Source organism: Calliphora vicina, chromosome 2 (assembly GCF_958450345.1).
Source record: "Calliphora vicina chromosome 2, idCalVici1.1, whole genome shotgun sequence".
In the NCBI taxonomy this organism is placed as follows: domain Eukaryota; kingdom Metazoa; phylum Arthropoda; class Insecta; order Diptera; family Calliphoridae; genus Calliphora; species Calliphora vicina.
In genome coordinates this window covers 140,721,094-140,740,877 of record NC_088781.1, presented here as the reverse complement: position 1 = coordinate 140,740,877, position 19,784 = coordinate 140,721,094, and the positions used below count along the sequence as shown (strand labels likewise).

The 19,784-nt window shown below is 27.9% G+C and overlaps 1 protein-coding gene across 2 annotated transcripts; it reads right to left on the bottom strand.

The window, feature by feature from the left end:
- Positions 1-202: 202 nt before the first annotated feature.
- On the bottom strand, positions 203-13,607 carry LOC135952388 (choline/ethanolamine kinase). 2 transcript variants are annotated; one of them, XM_065502299.1, is made up of 7 exons: positions 13,427-13,607; positions 5,682-5,788; positions 5,329-5,599; positions 4,763-5,256; positions 4,639-4,698; positions 1,086-1,494; positions 203-1,015 (listed from the first exon to the last, which is right to left on the bottom strand). In XM_065502299.1, exons 1-7 carry the CDS (start codon positions 13,445-13,447, stop codon positions 938-940), a joined length of 1,440 nt encoding a protein of 479 aa, XP_065358371.1. In that variant the 5' UTR covers positions 13,448-13,607; the 3' UTR covers positions 203-937. The 2 variants fall into 2 exon arrangements, with proteins under 2 accessions (XP_065358371.1, XP_065358370.1); XM_065502298.1 differs by lacking the exon at positions 13,427-13,607 and adding an exon at positions 5,872-5,997.
- Positions 13,608-19,784: the final 6,177 nt, after the last annotated feature.

Sequence of the window (19,784 nt, the reverse complement as noted above, 5' to 3'; positions counted from 1 at the left end):
TTGTTATAATAAAAAGAAACCTCTGCTTTAGTTATATAATAATATTTAAGTTGAAAATAATACAATCAATGTCAGTTTAAAATTTGATACCAAAAATAAAAGATTGATTGTTCTGCAAAAGATGTTTGAATTATGATAATACCCTTGACAAAATTAAAAATAATTCTTAGCAGAACCATGATGTAAATAAAACTTCAAAACATTTAAATAGTTTAAATTTATTATTTTATTGCATAGATATAGTATATTTATGTAAAAATGATTTGCTAAATTATGTACCATCATAGTATTGTATTTTAAGTAATAATGATTTTTAAATACTTTTTTCTAACTTAATTAATTTGAAAAATTATTAATTTTCTGATTTATTTTTCTAAAAAAAAGTTTATTTGCTTTTTCATTTATGCATTAAGTAAATATATTAACTAGCTAAATAAAATTAAGTAAAAAAATGTTTAGTGAACACACACACAAAATAAGTAGAAGAAGGAAAGAATGATTAAGGTTAACTCCGCAGCTAAAGGAGTAAAAATTCATAATGTTCATAATAATAATACTTGGTGCTTCATAAAATAACAATATTAATAATAAAAATAATAAAATATCAGGAAGGGGGGGGGAGAGAATAAAAGTCTTAGTAATTTGAAAAACCATCACAGCACTATTCCATAATAGTAATTATTTTTGTTTTTTTTTTGTAGCTTAAACATACATAAATTCTATAATATGATGAAATCAAAAGAGACATTTTGTCTTAATTTGAAAACTTGGTGATAAACACATTTTATATTTATCCATGTATTTATCATTGTAAATATAGACCCTGTCTTTCTGGCGAACATTCTTACAAGTCTAAATGCGTATGAATTTCGAATAACAAAAGATTCGTTGAATGATACTACTTGCACTTGCGTTTCCGTTATGTATGTTGAGTTTTTCAAACGTTTGGGTTGTTGTCAGCGATGAAATTTTGTTTGAGTTGCAGATATTCATTGATACGGGTAATGGCATAGTCCTTAAGAGATAATGTTAAAAAATTTATTAGAAAATTTTCATATTTTTATTTAATATTATATAAAACTCACCCAATAGCCAAATTCTATGTTGGAGGTCACATTAACCACAGACCATAGACTCCAAAATAGATGCGAAAACATTTTAAACAGTTTTATTTCATTCTCAACATCATCAATTTCTTTTTGTGTGGGCTCCCAATCATCTTCACTTTCATTTAATCTCTTCAAATAGGATTTTATGAATTTTTGTCTTTGTTCGATGTTCGGGAATTGTTGCTTGTGATGATAGTAGAAGGGAAACACGGGATTGCTGTAGTCAAAGGTCCATTCTAGGAAATGATTTGCCAAATCGAAACCTCTATAGTTGTAGGCACAATATTCAAAATCAATTATCATTAGATCTGGTCCGGCTGAGTCAGCTGATGAGCAAAGGGCAGAATCAGCAGAAGAATCGAGATCTAAGGTTCTGGAACGTTTGCTAAAAGTAAATTATGGAAGTGAGCAATTAATAAAATGTTAAAAAATAACTTAGATTAAGATTAATCGTATTGAGATCCTAACAAAGTTTCAAAAGAATTAATTGTTAAAACAATTTTCATTAGCTAATTTTTTTTGGAAAATTTTAGTTTGAAACTAGTAAGAGAGAGCTATATTCGGCTGTGCCGAATCTTATATACCCTTCACCAAATTATACTTCAAAATAAAAATTTTAAATATTTTTAGGTAAACAAATTTTTTTTTTATTTCCAAAGTTGTTTTTTTAATTTTTTGGAAAAAAATTTTTTCAAATCGTTTTTTTTTAAATTTTAAAAAATAGTTTTTTTTGTTTTTTCAATTTTTTTTAATATTTAGCGAAAAAAATGTTGGTAAAAAAAAATCGGTTAAAATTTTTTTTCCGATTTTGACCCGTTGTAGGTCTTATATACGCCGTTGGAAAGGTCTTTGAAATATCTATCATTATATATCCATATTGTCTATATTAATGACTAGTAATCCAGATATAGGTCAAAAATCTAGGTTGTCCTGGATTTTTCCTTATATCTCAGCCATTTGTGGCCTGATTTTCTCAATTTTAAATAGCAACGGAGCCGGAAGAATTCCGGAGATATTGATGTATGAATCGTGTATGTAAGTTATTTGGGGGCTTCGTAGAGTTGATTTCAACAGTCAGACAGACATTTTTTTGGAAAATTTTTTTGATGTAAAAAATTTAGGTGGAAAAAAATCTTGTTAAAATTTTTTTTCTTTTATCTTTTATCGGTCCGAATTTCTAAGTCGTGATATACGTCGTTGGAAATGTCTATCATTAGATCAAAAATAGGTGAAAAATCGAAGAAGTCGTAGTTTCTTGATCCCTACAAAGTTTCGAGGAAGTCTTAGTTTCTCGGCCCATTTCTGTGCCGATTTTCCCTAATTTAAATAGTAACCAAACTAGGATATATTGAGGTATCAAACATATATGCCAGCTATTTAAAACGATCCAGAATACAGGTTTAAATTATTTCATAATTGAATCAAGTATTCATGTACTTGAAAACCAAAAATCTCAGACCAATTTTCCCGAATTTAAATAACAACCGATCGAATTTTTTGATATATCAATCATGTATGTCAGTAATTTGGGTTTCGGAAAGTTGATTCAACAGAACGAACTTTTTTCCAAAATGGGCCCTCTTTTTAAAATTTCTTTTTAATCAAATGAAAGCTTAGGTCCATTCCTTTAAGAGCTTTTTGGTTTCCACTAAGTGACTAAATAGGTCTTCAAGGAAAATATTCGATCTTTCTGTTTATGGGCCACTTTTCAAGGAAAATATCTAAGCTTTATTTAAAAAAAGGGCCCATTTTGAAAAAAAAAAGTCAAAAAAGTTTTTGATTTCGGAAAAAAAAATATTAAAATTTTTTATTTTTTTTTAAATATTTTTTTTCGAAAGATTGAAGAAATTGCTATATAAACTATTTTGGGACACATTTTGCTAAGAACAATAGGTAATAAGTTACATGGATGAGAAAAATCACATGTTTGCCCAAATTGTCAACCTCTAACTCCGAAAGTTCTTGACCGATCTTGTTGAAAAATTGTATCTGAATAGTACAAGTCCTTTGTTAACCTATATACAGTGGTGGCCACCAATTTAAGACAAATACTTGAATTTTTTTCATCAACTGAATTTTAAGTGCGATAGAGCCAAAATAAAAGGACCTCTAAGGGTATGAAATTTATTATTAATGTTTCTAGTTTCTGAAAAATGTTTGGAAAAATCGGTAAAACATATATGGACAAAGATATGTGGAAATACGTTGACCCACCTCAGCGAACATCCGCTGTTAATAACATGATATGACCGAAACTAATGGAACTAAAAATACGAAATTTGGTCCGAATATTTTATAATAATAAAATTATAATGATATAAATGTGAGAAAATATGTTTATTTAAAAAAACAATTTTTTGGTCAAGTTGTAGAAAAATTTTATGTGTTCATGGTGAATATGTATGAATTGATACAGTCGAATAAAACACACTTGTGTGTTAAAACAGTCCTAATGCATACATATTTGTGGAAATATTTGAAAAAATAATTGTCTTAAATTCCTGGCCACCACTGTATCTCTTAAATTATAAACATAGATCCAGAAAAATAATGAGATATTTTTTTGTATTTTCGGTACATTTTTGAAATTCGAATTTTCAAGGAGGAAAAGTAGTATAATTTGTTGGTACTTTTTTATTAAAATTTAATTTTTCAATAAAAGGACCAAGATATATTATTTTTTAAATGCACTTTATCCTTTCAAACATAAAAAAAAGAACCCAAAAGATGATATTCGGAACTCTTATCCCTAATGCTTGAGTTCCGAATATCATCTTTTGGGTTTTTTTTGTGTGTTTGGAAGGATAAAGTGCATTTAGAAAATAATATTTCTTGATCCTTTTATTGAAAAAAATAATTTTAATAAAAAAGTACCAACAAATTATACTACTTTTCCTCCTTCAGTAAACATATTTTGCAACTGTTTGTCCGTCTGAGTGTATGCACATCTGTTGGTTGAAATTATTTTTTCTTTAAAATCGAAGATATCCATTCCTAACTTTTACAAGCAATTTATCAGGTTTTCCCATCGAAATTTCCTAAGTTCTTGCAGCATTGCAATCAGTTCTGTTTTTTACATATAAGTCGCATATATTTTCGAAAATTATGAATCTGGGCGAGTCAAGAATAAAAGAAAAAGGGTATTTGGTTCCCCTTTCATTAGATACTTTTTAATGAAATGTATGTAACCTTTAATGCATTTGGTGTTAAAGCGGCACAAGATTGTTTGAAGTCTAAAAACTCAGTATGATTTATTAATGAATTTTAAGAAAATTAACAATTTTATGTTTTGGGTTGCAAATTTTCGATTCTAATTAAAATATTATACTTTATGGAATACTTTTCTAATATTTTATTATAATTTGCCAATAAATTTTGTAATATTTCTTAATATGTTGTAAGGAATCCGTAAGAACTTTCTTAAGTTTTACTAAATATTTCTACGAATATTTTAAAAATTTAATTATAAATGTTTCAAAGGAATTATATACAATAAGTATGTATAGCACAAATTCCTTTTGTTACTTACTTATTAAGAAGATCTCCCTCTTCATTATTAGTGTCCATAAGAGAATCGTCCAAATTTGTTCTAAAAATTAAAAATTTATAACTAATTATTTGAATTTCTTTTTTTTTAAAAAAAACAAACTTACTCTTCTGCAGTATTATAACTTCTCAACAGTATATTACCCTCTTGAAAGTCATTGTGACAGAACAAAACGGGATATTGGCCATTATCAATGACCGACTTGAGCCATTTAGATTCTTCGGCAAAATTGAAATTGCGCACAAATTCGGCATGTGATTGATTCTCTTGCCAATCGTTGCGGCTTAAAATGGCGGGCAAATGGCGTTGCCAACGATTCATGCAATTCCAAATCCAGTCGGGTTCTTTGGACATGGGTATATTGAGACCATGAATTTCACCCATTTTCTCGGCTATCTTAACGGAAATCTTGGCATCCGACAATTCAGTGGTTAATAAAGCTCTGGCGGGTATATACTGTTCAATACGGCCGCCCGGGAATATGCCATGAAGTTTTGGACCAAAATGCCGTTCACTGAGTAGGGCAAAGACCACGGATTCGGTGATCATGGCCTCGAGAGCATCTTCGCCATGGGACTGGCCATAAATACGTAAGAGGACCTAAATTGTAAATAATATAGGTAGGTATTATTATACACATTGTAATAATTATTATAAATATTAAAGAATTACCTCTTCTGGTTCATTTTGTCGCAAGGCGGCCGATGAAGCTGATGATGCACTGTCGTATCTTTTGCGTTTGTTGCCATTCATATCGCCCACCAACTCATTGTAATGGGGCTCATTTCTATTTTCATCATCTACTGCGGTGAGTAATGCAGTTGCTGTAGCTCTATCTAAGGCGGTTTCCATTGCTTGTGGCCGCTGGTAATCTGCCGCCTCATTGGCATTGTCTTGCTGTGTTGGCAGACTTACATAATACAAAAAGTTTGATAGACCACCACTGTTATTAAGTAAAATAAATAATAAATTAATTTAAATTGTATTTAAAACTAAGTTACTAAGTTGTGACGTCATTAACTTACCTGATTCTTTTGACTATCAATTGCTCGGCAGGCACCACCTTCCAACGTCCATTCAAGTAATCACGACATATGCGTGAGGCAGCATGACGTATTTCCTCCAAAGTGGCCTGTGAAACAAACAAGGATATAAATATCAAAGAATTTAAATGGAAAGTAATAAGCGATTTTTCATTATATAAAAATAGCCTACTTGTGGTCCAAATAATTGCCACACCCTGTCATGAGAAATTGGTTTTTTACCCACTTTTCTTGCCACACATTGTTTCATTTCGTTAAAGATTTTTTTCTTTGCAAAGGATTTATCACAGTTTTCAAAAGATTTGTTTTATTTTTGTTGATATGACTAAAATTCAAATACGTATTGAATTTTATTTATAAAAATAAATAAAAAATTATACGAAAAATACTATAATAAGGCACTGTTTATAACGTATGCAGTCACTTGTATGCAGTAGGTATTTCCTAGAGCACGTTACGTGTTCAAATAACGAATTTGGACAAAAATCATTAAACGAACCCTGCGACCGACAGACAGACCGTGCTACCCTTAAAAGCCAGCCAAATTAACATTCATTCATTGAAATACTCTAGTAAGTATATACATATGTACGTATGTATGTATTTTGTAGACATGAATGTGGTTTTTGCAATTGTTATTTAAACGTTTCCAAGGCACTGTTTCACCTCGAAATTGGCACGCGATTAACACAATGGCAGGTTGTATGACTACATAACCAAATTAAATCAATTTTATTTATTTTTATATTTCAATATTGCTAGTACAAGTTGTACAAAATTTACAAGTTTATACCATAGTATTTTTTTTGATTTTCTTTAGTTTTTAGTTTCTTTTCTTGCTTGATTTTCGTTTTGGCCTAATATTTTCTATTACTTGCCGGCATTTGAGATGCTCTCTTTTATTGTAAATGAAACATGTTAGCGCATGCTCTTTGAAAGCGGCAACAAATGGTAAAAATACATACTAACACCCCTCCACCCCAAAAAAAAACGACCAGATGTTTTTAACGAATGCATTGTATTCCGGTAGTGCATTATTGTTGTTTTTATTAAAACACCCTATAACAGGTCGAATATATATATTTGAAAACAATTAAGAGAGATATACATATTTGGCTGTGCCGAATCTTATATACCCTTCACCAAATTATAATTCAAAATACTAATTTTAAATATTTGTAAATAAACATAATTTACAAATTTAAAAAATTAAAAAATTTTTTTTTTAAATTTAAAAAAAAATTTGTTTTTAAATATTTTCTTAAAAAATATTTTTTTCCGATTTTGACCCGGTTTGTGCGGTTCAGAAGTGGTGATTTTGACAGGAAGGACAAAGATCGGCCAAAAATGTTTGAAGACAAAAAATTGATTAAAGATTGTTGTCAAACTATAAAAGGGCTTGTAATTTCTAAATGTTTGAGAGCAGCAGGAGTCTACATATCTAACACAAGAAATCGTAAACAGTTTTGCAATTGTGGAAAGTTTCAAACATATTTTTTGTTCAATTTCATGTGTGAACAATTAAAAATGGGTATTTCTATTGAATTTTATTGATATCGAAGATGACAATTCCCACAACTATCTACCCTGTACATTGAAACTGGTTTGTTTACACATATGGATTGGATTTACAGAACAGGGGTTATGTGTTTAACAAGGGATTTTCTTAAATACGTCTGGTTTTCCCCACTCAACTTATTATTAATTTTTAATCTCCGTAAAGTACCGACAAACGTAATTAATATGTTTACAGAGAAACACATACAATACAATTCTCAAAGTGTCAAACAATCATAGCAACAACTTGAAATCTAAATAAACAAGATAACAGTTTTCTAACATTGAAATTTTTTGGCATTTGAAATTGCTTACTGAAATCAAATGATATTATGAGTTATGTTGATAATGATCATTAAGTTTGGATGACTTATAGCTAAACGCTCTTTTAGATTAGACTCATTTTATCACTAATTTTAAAGAAAAAGTGTAGTCAACTAAATTATTTGAAACCGTTACTGGTAAAATCCACTTTCATTATCATAAATATTCTTATCGCTAAATTAAACTATGTTTAAAAACACAAACATATTTATGTTTTTTATAAGCGAGTAAATATTTTAAAAAGAAAATAATTTTATAAACGATAGTGGAAAATTTTTAACACAGTTGTGTTTATACTTCTTATGTTCTGTAAATCGAGTTTCAATGCACAAGATCGTGCGATTTGCAGAACAGCAATTTGTCAATTATTCGTTTTTGAAAACTGCTCTTTAACATACTGCTCATAACATAACATACATATTTTGATGTTTTCTAAATCGAATCGAGTAAACAAACCTGTTGCAATATACAAAATCGTGCAATGTCCAAATCATCAATTTGTAAATTATTTGTTTTTAGAAACCGCTCGATTTATAGAACAGAGGCGTTTGTTTATCTCTGGAGCATAGGAATTGAAAAACAAATTATCACAAAAATATAAAATTTTAATAAACAAACACCTAAGTTGTTTATAATTTATTTTTAATCACTGCTAAATAAAAATATCAGATACCGATTTTATATGAATGTTATACTGGGAATTACAAAATTAAATTTGAAACCCCATTTTTATATAAAAAGTAAGATACAGACAGAGATCTACGCCGACGAACCTCTACACGTTAACTGCGCTGGCCCTAAGTATTTGGGCGGCGGCACAAAATTTACTAATAGTCTCATTTTATAATTCGAAAAGTTTTGAAACGTAAGAACTACACCATTTCCAATTGTATTTCTGAAGTTTCTAATTGTATTTCAGAAATTTCCAATTGAATTTCAGAAATTTCCAATTATATTTCAGAATTTTCTAATTGTATATTCAATTATATTGGAATATTCAATTATATTTCAGAATTTTTCATTTATATTTTAGAACTTTCAAAATGTATTTCAGAAATGTTCATTTGTATTTCAGAAGTTTTAATTTATACTTAAAAGTTTCTAATTGTATTTCAGAATTTTCCAATTGTATTTCAGAAATTCCTATTTGTATTTCAGAATTTTCTATTTGTATTTCAGAAATTTCATTGGTATTGCTATTAGAATTTTCTGAAATACAATTGGAAATTTCTGAAATATAATTGGAAATTTCTGAAATTCAATTAAAAAATTCTGAAATTCAATTGGAAATTTCTGAAATTCAACTGGAATTTTCTAAAATATAATTAGAAATTTCTGAAATTGAATTGGAAATTTCTGAAATACAATTAGAAACTTCTGAAATACAATTGGAAAACGGTGTAGAAAAAAATGGATTTGTTATCTATACAAATTTTTTCAAATTATAAAAAGTATAAAAATATAAATTACGAAAATTTATAGAGATTACTTAGAAATTTATAGAAAAAACTGTGGCAGACAAATTTTCGACTGCGGCGGCTTTTAACACATATTGGCGACTAAGCGCAGTCGTCTTACAACCGTATGGCTCATTTCTCTTGATACAGGTCGTCAATTTTAGGCAGCTGGCCTGTGAAAAAGGCTTTTTGACCCCGTAACGTCTTCAAATAATTCAAAGGAACATGTTAATAAGAAAACCAATAGAAAGCCTAATAAATGTCAAATAGTTTGACATATTTAGAGCTAGTTTCTTACTTGCCAGTTAAACTCAGCTTAACACGCTGTTATATTAATCCTGAAATATAGTTTGCCGGAATTTAACCAATGATTGTGTTTCTCACTAGTGGATTAATTTTGTTAGCATTGCCATACTTTTCAGTCAAATCACATGTTTATTCTTCAAATTTTTTCATATAAATATGGCAATACTATACATTTTATAAGAAAAAGCAACCGCGTTACATAATTTTTTTTGTAAATTTTAACTTTCTAAAAGAAAAAGCGACATAAAAGTATATAAAATGTATATTAAAAATTATATTGATGTTAATAAAGCAAATAAAAACAAAGAGCTGCTGTGCTGAATTGTTTATTTTATTTTCCATCTGTTTGTGCTTTGGCATTTTATACTTAGGTTTAACTCACCAATGATGCTCAGTTAAACCTAGATTATATAGCATATAAACAATAAGTGAGAAACACAATTTTTAGTTTAATTTAGGTTTAAGCGAAGAATGTAGATTATCTCTATCCCAGAAACTAGCTCTTAATAATTTAGTTTTCTTTCAAACCCACTATTGTTTTGAAATTTTGAATTGCATAACAAATTATCACGAAAAAAATATAAATTTAAATAACAAAACAGGTACTTTTTATAATTTGTTTTTAAACACTGTTAAATTAAAATGTCAGAGAATTAACATCAAATTCATGTGAATCAAAATATGAATCACTTCAAGACAATTTTTACTACGCTTTAACTGATAAAGTATTAAAAAACAATTTATAAAACCCCAAGTAAATGCATATTTTACGATTACGCCTGCATTTAAAACAACAGTCCTATTGTTTTTTTGCATCCATCATTCATATTTATTTATTTTTATTTTTTTCGTCTGAATAAACCAGTTTGTAAAGTCTTTGACTTGTAGTATGAACATTATTGTTCAGTACACAACGACTTCGGTATCAGCATGGAAAAAAGAGCCGCACAAAACCTTAACACGCATTTGCAATCTGGCGCAGTTCCCTTATGGAAAATAATCGCCAACAAAAAAAAAACAACTGGAGATAAAGTTCATTGTATGGCCAAAATTATTGGAATTCTAACAACTAATTATAAAGATTATATTAATTATAAAAGCAATTGATAAAGTAACTACTAACCAAGTCCTCTAGAGCACATGCCTACTTTTTTTTATAAGAATTTACCTCATGTCTACAACAGTTTATAATTTATCGAAAAAAAACTATATACCTATTAACATTGTTACGATTAAATGACTACTATATTGCATGTATAGCATTATCAGAGAATATATTTGCTAATATTGAATACATATGCCGTCAGAGATAAGGATTTAAAACAATGTTTCAAAAGTACTACAAAGTTATAAAAAAAAATATTGAAACAGTATAGACTAGACAAAACGATTTTGTATGTTAATATATATAAAAGTATAATTGAAGTTTATGGTCATAACAATAAACTTAATTTGAAGTTAATTGCTCAAAAATTAAAGGCACGCGATAATAAATTTCATCATATAATGTTATAAAATGTGCTTTCATTATCGTAAAGTTTTCAGTTATCATTCGTGCAAAATTTCACTGTTATAACCATGAACTTTTTGAAGTTTAAATACTTTGAGGAGATCATGTAGGTATTTGTTATGGAATTTTTTATTGATCGATTTGTAGCTTTCTTTTCAAAATACACAAAGTTCTAAACAAATTAGGTTTGGTTTTGTAAACCAGTAATACATATACATACAGTGCAATTTAAGTGTTTCAGATAAGCCATATCTTGAAGCGCCAGACCCACAGTAAAACAAACCAATAGTTTTTTTTTTATCAATTTAATGGTATAAGATAAAAGCTGAAATTTGAAATTTATTCTAGAGTTGTCCAAAAAAGTATGAAATGAATCATATTTTCTTAAGACGTATTATAAGAAATTTTTACTTTAAAGTATTGAATTATTTAATAATTTAAATTTTCAGATCAAAGTACTACGTTATGTTTTAGCATTTTGCCTTGTAAATCGAGTAATTTCAAAAAAGATAGATTTTCTAAAAGGAATATGTAATTGACAAATTGATGTTTTGTAAATCGCATGATTTTGTGCTATAGAATTACTCGAAAGTAATACTATAGTAAATCGTGTGGCTTCAATATACAGAACACCAAAATATGTGAAAACCTTAATCGGATTCGTTGAATTAAATCATAAATAATCATCCTCTGAATAATTAAAGTTTTGATAATTCGATTTCTTCAGATTCCGTGTAATTTATTAATTAAAATATTTCATAATTCTGTATTTGAATTTGACAGCGTTTTTCATATTATGAAAATTTGAAAGTTTTGGTGCAGAAATTTATTAAAATTTTTTAGAAAACCAAATAATTATAATCAAATATCAATTCCACTTTGAAAACTGAAAGTGGTTTCATTCCCAAAGAAATTTTCGTTTTACTATTTCTGAAGAAGCAAAATACGGAATTAATTCCACTTTCGTTCGGAATTGAATTCTGTGACAGGCCTGTATATTCCAAATGTAATTGGTTTGTTTTTAATAATTTACAAAATGAATTGAAAACATTTCCTATTTATTATAGATTTGAATTGAATTTGAATTAAAGAAAACTTGAATGATTCCATAAAGAATTAATTCTATAAAGAATGAATTCTTAAAGGAATAATTTCAATACGTTTTTAATGAATTAATTCAGAATAAAAATGTCAACAACAACATTATATAAAACCATTCCCAATAAACTAATTCATTAGCTACATTCAAATACTTTTATTTGAATAGAATTTATTCATTGCTGAATTAGTTCATAATAAAGATAGATTCCTTCTCTAAATGATTAAAGAATGTTTAATTCAAATCTATTTCGAATTAAATATAAATACAATTTTTTCATGTATTTTTTTATTGTTTTGTTTTAATAATTTACAAAATTAAACGCAAAATTGTCTGTAATAATTGAATCATTCAATACATTTTATAAAGCTATTTAGTGATGAATTTGAATTAATGAAAACTTGAATGATTCAATAAGGAATTAATTATATCATTCTATACAGGCCTGTTACAAATTTCGTTTGGAATGGTTTGAATTCTGTAGTTATTCCGATCGATTTCGTTTTGGGTTCTTCAGATTCCGTGAAATTTATTAATTCAAAAAATATTTAATAATTTTGTATTTCAGATTTTAATTTGACAGCCTTTTTCATATTAAAACAAAAGTGAAGTTTTTGGTACAGAAATTGATTAAAATTTTAGTAAAAACAAAAAAAATACAAACAAAATTCAATTCCACTTTGAAAACTGAAAGTGGTTTCATTCCGAAAGAAATTTTCGTTTTAATTTTTCTGAAGATGCGAAGTACGGAATTAAATCAATCCACTTTCGATCGGAATGGAACTCTGTGAACAATTCTTAAATTGAATTCTTTAAAATATCCCAAAACAGAGGCTTATAAATACTAAAAACCCTTATGTTCGCGGTCGAATCCAAACTTTGTAAATAACTACATACTAGGATTTTCATTCGAATACAAATTATTCGAATAATCGAGAAAAAAATATATTTTTTATTCGAATAACATTTTTCAATTTATAACAAACAAGTAAGAGCACTTTAAGATAAATATTAATAACTATTTTTGGAGAAAAAAATTTGTTTGTCAAAATAAGTGAAAAAAAGAGATAGTCGCAGTTTTTGCCATTTGTGGAACCGTTATTCGTTCGAATTAATCGATCTCTCTATTAATAAAAACAATTACATATAAACTTTTATTCGATTAAAATAAAACTCGAATAATTGTCAAATCTACCTACTCTTTCAGTTTTACTTGTAACATTTAAAAAATTCTTAAATTAAATTCAAAATTTTATTAAATTGCACTAAAGAAAACAAATAAAATTCTGCATTTATACGTAGTAGTCAGTCAGTCATCTTATCTAGCTAGTCCTTTGTGTATTTATTCGATAACATTTATAAAGCCATAAAAAAACGAAAATTTAATAATTACAACGTAAAAATCTAAAGGGAAAATGTTAAAGTCATTAATTACTTTTTAATTATGGTGGAATAAAAACAAAAAAAAACTCACCGTCTGTAATGCTGATGACATGTTTTGTATTATTTGTTTTAATTTTAATTCTATTTATTAAAAAACAAGACTATGGATTTATTTTGTAATTATGGTGTGATTAAGATTTAATTAGCAAGGGTGTCTGTCCGTACGACTTTTTTTGTTGTTTTGTTTTAAAATTAGTCTTTTGATTTTAAGGGAACTTAAACACTTGTGTCAAATAAATCAAATTTCTTTTTTTTCGAGTATTAACTTCACGCACTTTGATACGTTTGATTATGTTTTAGTTTTTAACTTGATGAGAATAATTCACAAGTGTTTTTTTGTTATTGTTAGGAGAAATATTCTTTTTTTTTATTAACAATTTTCTAAATAATATTTAAATATTGTTGTTTGTGTTTTTTTTGTGTTTCTATTTCGGTTTTCGTATTTCTCTTAGCAATTATAAGCGAATCACATGCACTTCTCTACGTTGTTAATGAGCAAATGACACTGATATATTTTTTTTTAAACGAAACCCAACAGTATGGAATACGAAATGAAAAACAACAACAGAAATACCGCCGACAGGCCAGTCAGAGCAGCAAGCAACACATACATTTACAAACTGGTTTTATTGGCGGCAGTTGCCTACAGTCTCCTACTAACAAAATTGTTTGTTATCAATTTTGTTCGGAGCAGATAAGAAATAAATCCATACTCTCGCATACATATATACATATGTTTGTATATGTACACGACTTTACTGCTCTCTGACTTGCTCTTTAGTGAACAGTGAAGGAGAAATATTCTGAAAAAATATTCTTTCTATTCTGGTATTTCAAAATGCACTTTAAAGAACCAGCAGTTATTAAAATTTTAAAATTGTTTTTCAATAGAGAATAAATATTGAGATTAAAATACCTACTCATCTACAAATGTTAAATATACATATATTCTCTCAGTTCAAAAATTATATTGTAAATATAGTGCCAAGGTTTAATTAATAAATTACTGCAAAGAAACCGTAATAATGCAAAAACATTTAAATATGTACCTAGTAGGTAAATTTACACTGACTTTGAAGCAGAGCTGTAAATGAATCATTCATTTTTGAATTAATTCGCGAATCATTCACACAAAAAAATGAATTCAATGAAATTTGAATCAATTCAAATGAATTTGGTACAAATGAATTGCAATTCGTTTCCAATTCAAATGAATTGAATTGATTTTGAATTAATTCAAATGAATTAGAAAAAAGAATTAGCTATTTATTTCCAATTCATTTGAATTGAATTGATTTTGAATTAATTGAAATGAATTTGTAAAAATGAGTTGCAATTCATTTCCAATTCATTTGAATTGAATTGATTTTGAATTAATTCAAATGAATTAGAAAAAATTTTAAAATTGTTTTTCAATAGAGAATAAATATTGAGATTAAAATACGTACTCATCTACAAAATTTTAAATTTTTTCAAAAATTATATTGTAAATATACTGCCAAGGTTTAATTAATAAATTACTGCAAAGAAACCGTAATAATGCAAAGACATTTAAATATGTACCTAGTAGGTAAATTTACACTGACTTTGAAGCAGAGCTGTAAATGAATCATTAATTTTTGAATTAATTCGCGAGTCATTCACACAAAAAAATGAATTGAATGAAATTTGAATCAATTCAAATAATTTGGTAAAAATGAATTGCAATTCATTTCCAATTCATTTATATTGAATTGATTTTGAATTAATTCAAATGAATTAGAAACAAGAATTAGCAATTCATTTCCAATTCATTTGAATTGAATTGATTTTGAATTAATTCAAATGAATTTGTAAAAATGAGTTGCAATTCATTTCCAATTCATTTGAATTGAATTTGATATTTGATATTTTTACAAACAAAGCTTGAGTGTCTGTAATTCTCAAACACTCTATAGTTTTATTTGTATAATATCTTTAGTTTTTCTAAAGCCTTTTGGGAAAAGGTTTCCTGATGATCTGGCCTAAGCAACCAGTGAAATGCGCATAGGAACTAGCTTATCCCCCAACAATAAATTTCAGTGAATTTATCAAATTAAAAATTGGGAATTTAACATAAAAACAATTTTACTAAAATACTAATTTTGTATTCCCGAATAACCTTTTAACGATTTTGTATTAATTCAAATGAATTAGAAAAAAGAATTAGCAATTCATTTCCAACTCCGAAGCGGAATTCGCAGCATATTTAGCAGATTCTTCAAAGTCATTAAGTATGCTGCAAAATTATCCGACGGAAACACAATTGTGTTTTGAACTACATACATTGTTATTTTTCCTGGTTTTTAATTTTTTGTGGAAGATAGTTTTATTTTTTTGAAATAAATTAACATAAATATTAGCAAAAAGTTTGTCGTTGGGTGGTCGTGGGTCACAAAATTTCAAAAATTATTAATTGATTCTTGAATATTAAATGTGTTTTGTCGTTCAGCGTATTTCAAAACAAAAATCAGTTCTTCTTGAAGAAACAAACTCCAAACACCATGTTTTCATTGATCAGGCGCGGATACAGGACAAGGCTTTGCAATTGTTGTACTGGTTATTTTTATTTTGGTAGGTGAAATTTTTCATTCCCCCTTGAATTTGATTGATTGCAACTCATTTTTGTTCCATTCATATGAATTGCTAATTCTTTTTTCTAATTCATTTGAATTAATTCAAAATCAATTCAATTCAAATATATTGGAAATGAATTGCAACTCATTTCTGCCTAATTCGTTTAAATTGATTCAAATTTTATTCAATTCATTTTGTCAATTCAATGAATTAATTCAAAATTTAGCTAATTCATAATGAATTAAAATCAAAAAAGAATGATTCATTTACAGCTCTGTTTTGAAGGCAACAAACAGTGCTCAAAAACAAATACATACATACTTATTTCAAAAATACAATTAAAAGTGTTATATTCGGCTGTGTCGAATCTTGTATATTTTTCTGATATAGGCGTTATGTGGGGGATAGGGTCAATTATGGACCGTTCCTCACACAAAAGTTTATTAGAACGATTTAGGGTGAAATAAAACTTGTTTATGCAAAAAAATGCATTTTTGTGAAGTGATTTAAAAAAAGTGTTATATTCGGCTGTGCCGATTCTTATACATATACTTCACATTTGTCACTTTAAGAAAAATAATAAAAACTATTTTTGGTAAAATAAATTTAGTGAAAAAAATATTTCGATGAAAAAAAATTATGTTGAGGAAACATTTTGGTGAAAATAAACTGGATGTAAAAAACTTTGTAAAAAAAAAATTATTATAAAAATTTGGTGAAAAATTAAAGAAATAGGTCAAAAAATCAAGCAATTTACAGGCCTGTCACAGAATTCCATTCCGATCGAAAGTGGAATTAATTCTGTAATTAATTCGAAAATTTCTTTCGGAATGAAACCACTTTCAGTTTTCAAAGTGGAATTGATATTTGATTATTTGGTTTTCTAAAAATTTTAATAAATTTCTGTACCAAAACCTTCACATTTTCTTAATAAATTACAGGGAATCTGAAGAACCTAAAACAAAATCGATCGGATTAAAAACTACGGAATTGAAACCATTCCGAACAAATTGATGTATTTGATCAATTCACAAGGAGGGTGAATTCCAAAACGTCTGGTCTGCAGTTATATCTTTATCAAGACAAAGCAAAAAAACTTAGCATACTGCCAGTTTTTACTTTTCCATACATTTTGCGATATGAAACATTATCAAAGTTTACACCGTTGCGTTCAGAATCGCTCGACTTTTGCATTACATACAGACGTTTTGGAATTCACCCGGACTCTTATCATGTCATATTGTCATAATGTCATAATGTCCTAATATTTCACATCGGTTTTGATTGCTTTTCAAGCAAAAAATTTCCTAAAATAATACTACTCTGTATGCTATGTTTATTGTGTTATCGTAACCAACCAGCAGAGACCTGTGCCAAATGCCTAAGAGCCGGTTAAGCCGAGCTGCTGAGTCGTGATATATTAGGACATTATGACTGATAAAAGACCTCGTGAATTGACCAAATACATCAATATAACTGCAGTAGTCTAACTTAGATTGCTTGATTTTTTCACCTATATTTTTTATTTTTCACCAAATTTTTTCATCGAAATATTTTTTTCACTAAATTTATTTTACCAAAAATAGTTTTTATTATTTATTTTATTAGTCGTAATTAGTTTAAAGAATGATTGAATTATTTCAGTAACTGTGATTTATCGTTAACGATAGTTGCTGTTATTTCGGTATAGGTATTTTATTGATAGCGTTAATTTCTGTCTGATTTAAATAACACAGTGCTAGTTGAAATCGGATTAAACTAATTCGAGTACGGTGAATCCTCTGGTGCTAACCATTTTTTATTTTAGCTCTTGCTATTAACTTTTTCTACGCACATAGAAAACAAGTTACATTCAACAAACGATATTCGTTGGCTATTGAATATCGACTATCGAATGTAAAATTCGTATTATAAGTTGGCATCACTGTCGAAAATTTCGTTGTGCATCGAATTTTTCAACGAACACAATTTTGCTTTCGACACTGCAAATAAAATTAAAAATATTGTTGAAATTGTAAATATTTGTAATTTTATTTGTTTTTGGTGGACAAAATACCATTAACTGAAATATTTTTGTTAATTTTATGCAGGTCTAAGGTTGTTAGCAACGAATTTGCGCCATAATACCAAATGACAATTCGTTCGATCAGCTATTTCGACTACTATTTCGTCGAAAATCGAATTTAGTTCATAATATGCACCAAAGTTACAAACAAAACAAGCCCTATATGATAAAATCTATTCACAACATTTTTCACAAAAGATAAAACAAATATCCCCTAATAACATTTTAAAATTTTTTACTTTAAAAAATTACACATCGAGTGTTGTTGTTGTTTTCACATCCCCACCACTTAGATTCACACAATTGAGATAGTTCTTTTATAGGAGAGTTTTCGATCTAAGGGGGTTCCAATAGGGACTTCCGAACTGTGATAGTTGACAGCGGCCATATTGTTGATGTTATATCTATCTAATTGGATGTCATTTATTCAGTTTGTTATGCCAAATAAACATGGACAGATATAGCGTTCAACACCACGTGCACACTTCGACACGTGCACACAGCACGTGACAAAGTAATCGGATAAATAAAAAGGTCAAGATTTCTAACAGGAATTTTAAATTTCTGTTTAAAAAGTGAACGAAAACATCACATTTATCAAAAAACATTTCATAAAATTGAAGTTTATAAATAAGGGATCAGTAAAATAAAAGTAAAGCTCAATTTAATTATAATATAAGGTTTCATTCAGAACTTTTCTTTACTTTTAAAAAAAAACACATAAAATAGAATTTAATGTCTAAATCTTTATTATGACCCGAAAGAACAATCCGTGACATTACTTTTTCATTAAAATATAGCACCACGCTGTAGGTGGTCCATTCGGAAAGTAATAATGCCTGAGATTAAAGCATAAATTCGAGCTTGTCGGCTTCAATTGAATGGGGTAATGTCATTATATTCTGAATAAATTTTGTCAAAAGAAAAAAAGTTGCTTTAGAATTTTCCGTTTTATTTCAGTAATTTTATTTACAAAAATTGATATAAAATCTAAAAATTTGAATTGACAAAATTCAAAATCTAAATATTCCCCATCAAGATATGGTACTATTTCATAAAATAGTACCATATTTTCATAATGCAGAAAATCGTCATTTTCGAGAAAGAAATCGTCAAATCGTCAAATTGCTATTTTTGAAACCAAAAATCGTCAAAATGACGATAAATCGTCAAATCTGGCAGCTATGTATGAACATAACCCATGTCATACGGCAAATTCTCGCATTCGTATACAAGCGAATACTTATTCGAACGTGAGTTTTTTTTCCATTTTTGGGATTATCTTATTCGATATCGATAAATATGTATAGAAATTTATAATAATTTTTTAATTGACATTCGATAACGAGTTTATATTCCATACTAGCTTGGGCTGCGCTACCCGTCGTAGTAAAATAAAAAATGTGAATAGATTTTATAAAAAAAAATAAATGAATATAATTAAAACTGGAATTTCTTGAGTAGTGAAAAGGAGGCAGTGTTGTTAGCTATTCAAGTTTCTCCAAAAAAATCTCTTAAGAAACATGAGAAGTGAAAAGTAGACATTATAAGTAAGTTCTTTGAGTTTTCCTAAAATTTTCTCATACTTCAAAATGTGAAACGAAAAGGCGGCGTTGTTGTTAGTTCAAGTTTCTCCAAAAAAAATTCTAATTAAGAAAACTAAGAAGTGAAAAGGAGGCAATATATTAAAAAAACAAACTCAGCCAATTTTTTTACAAGCCGAAATGTT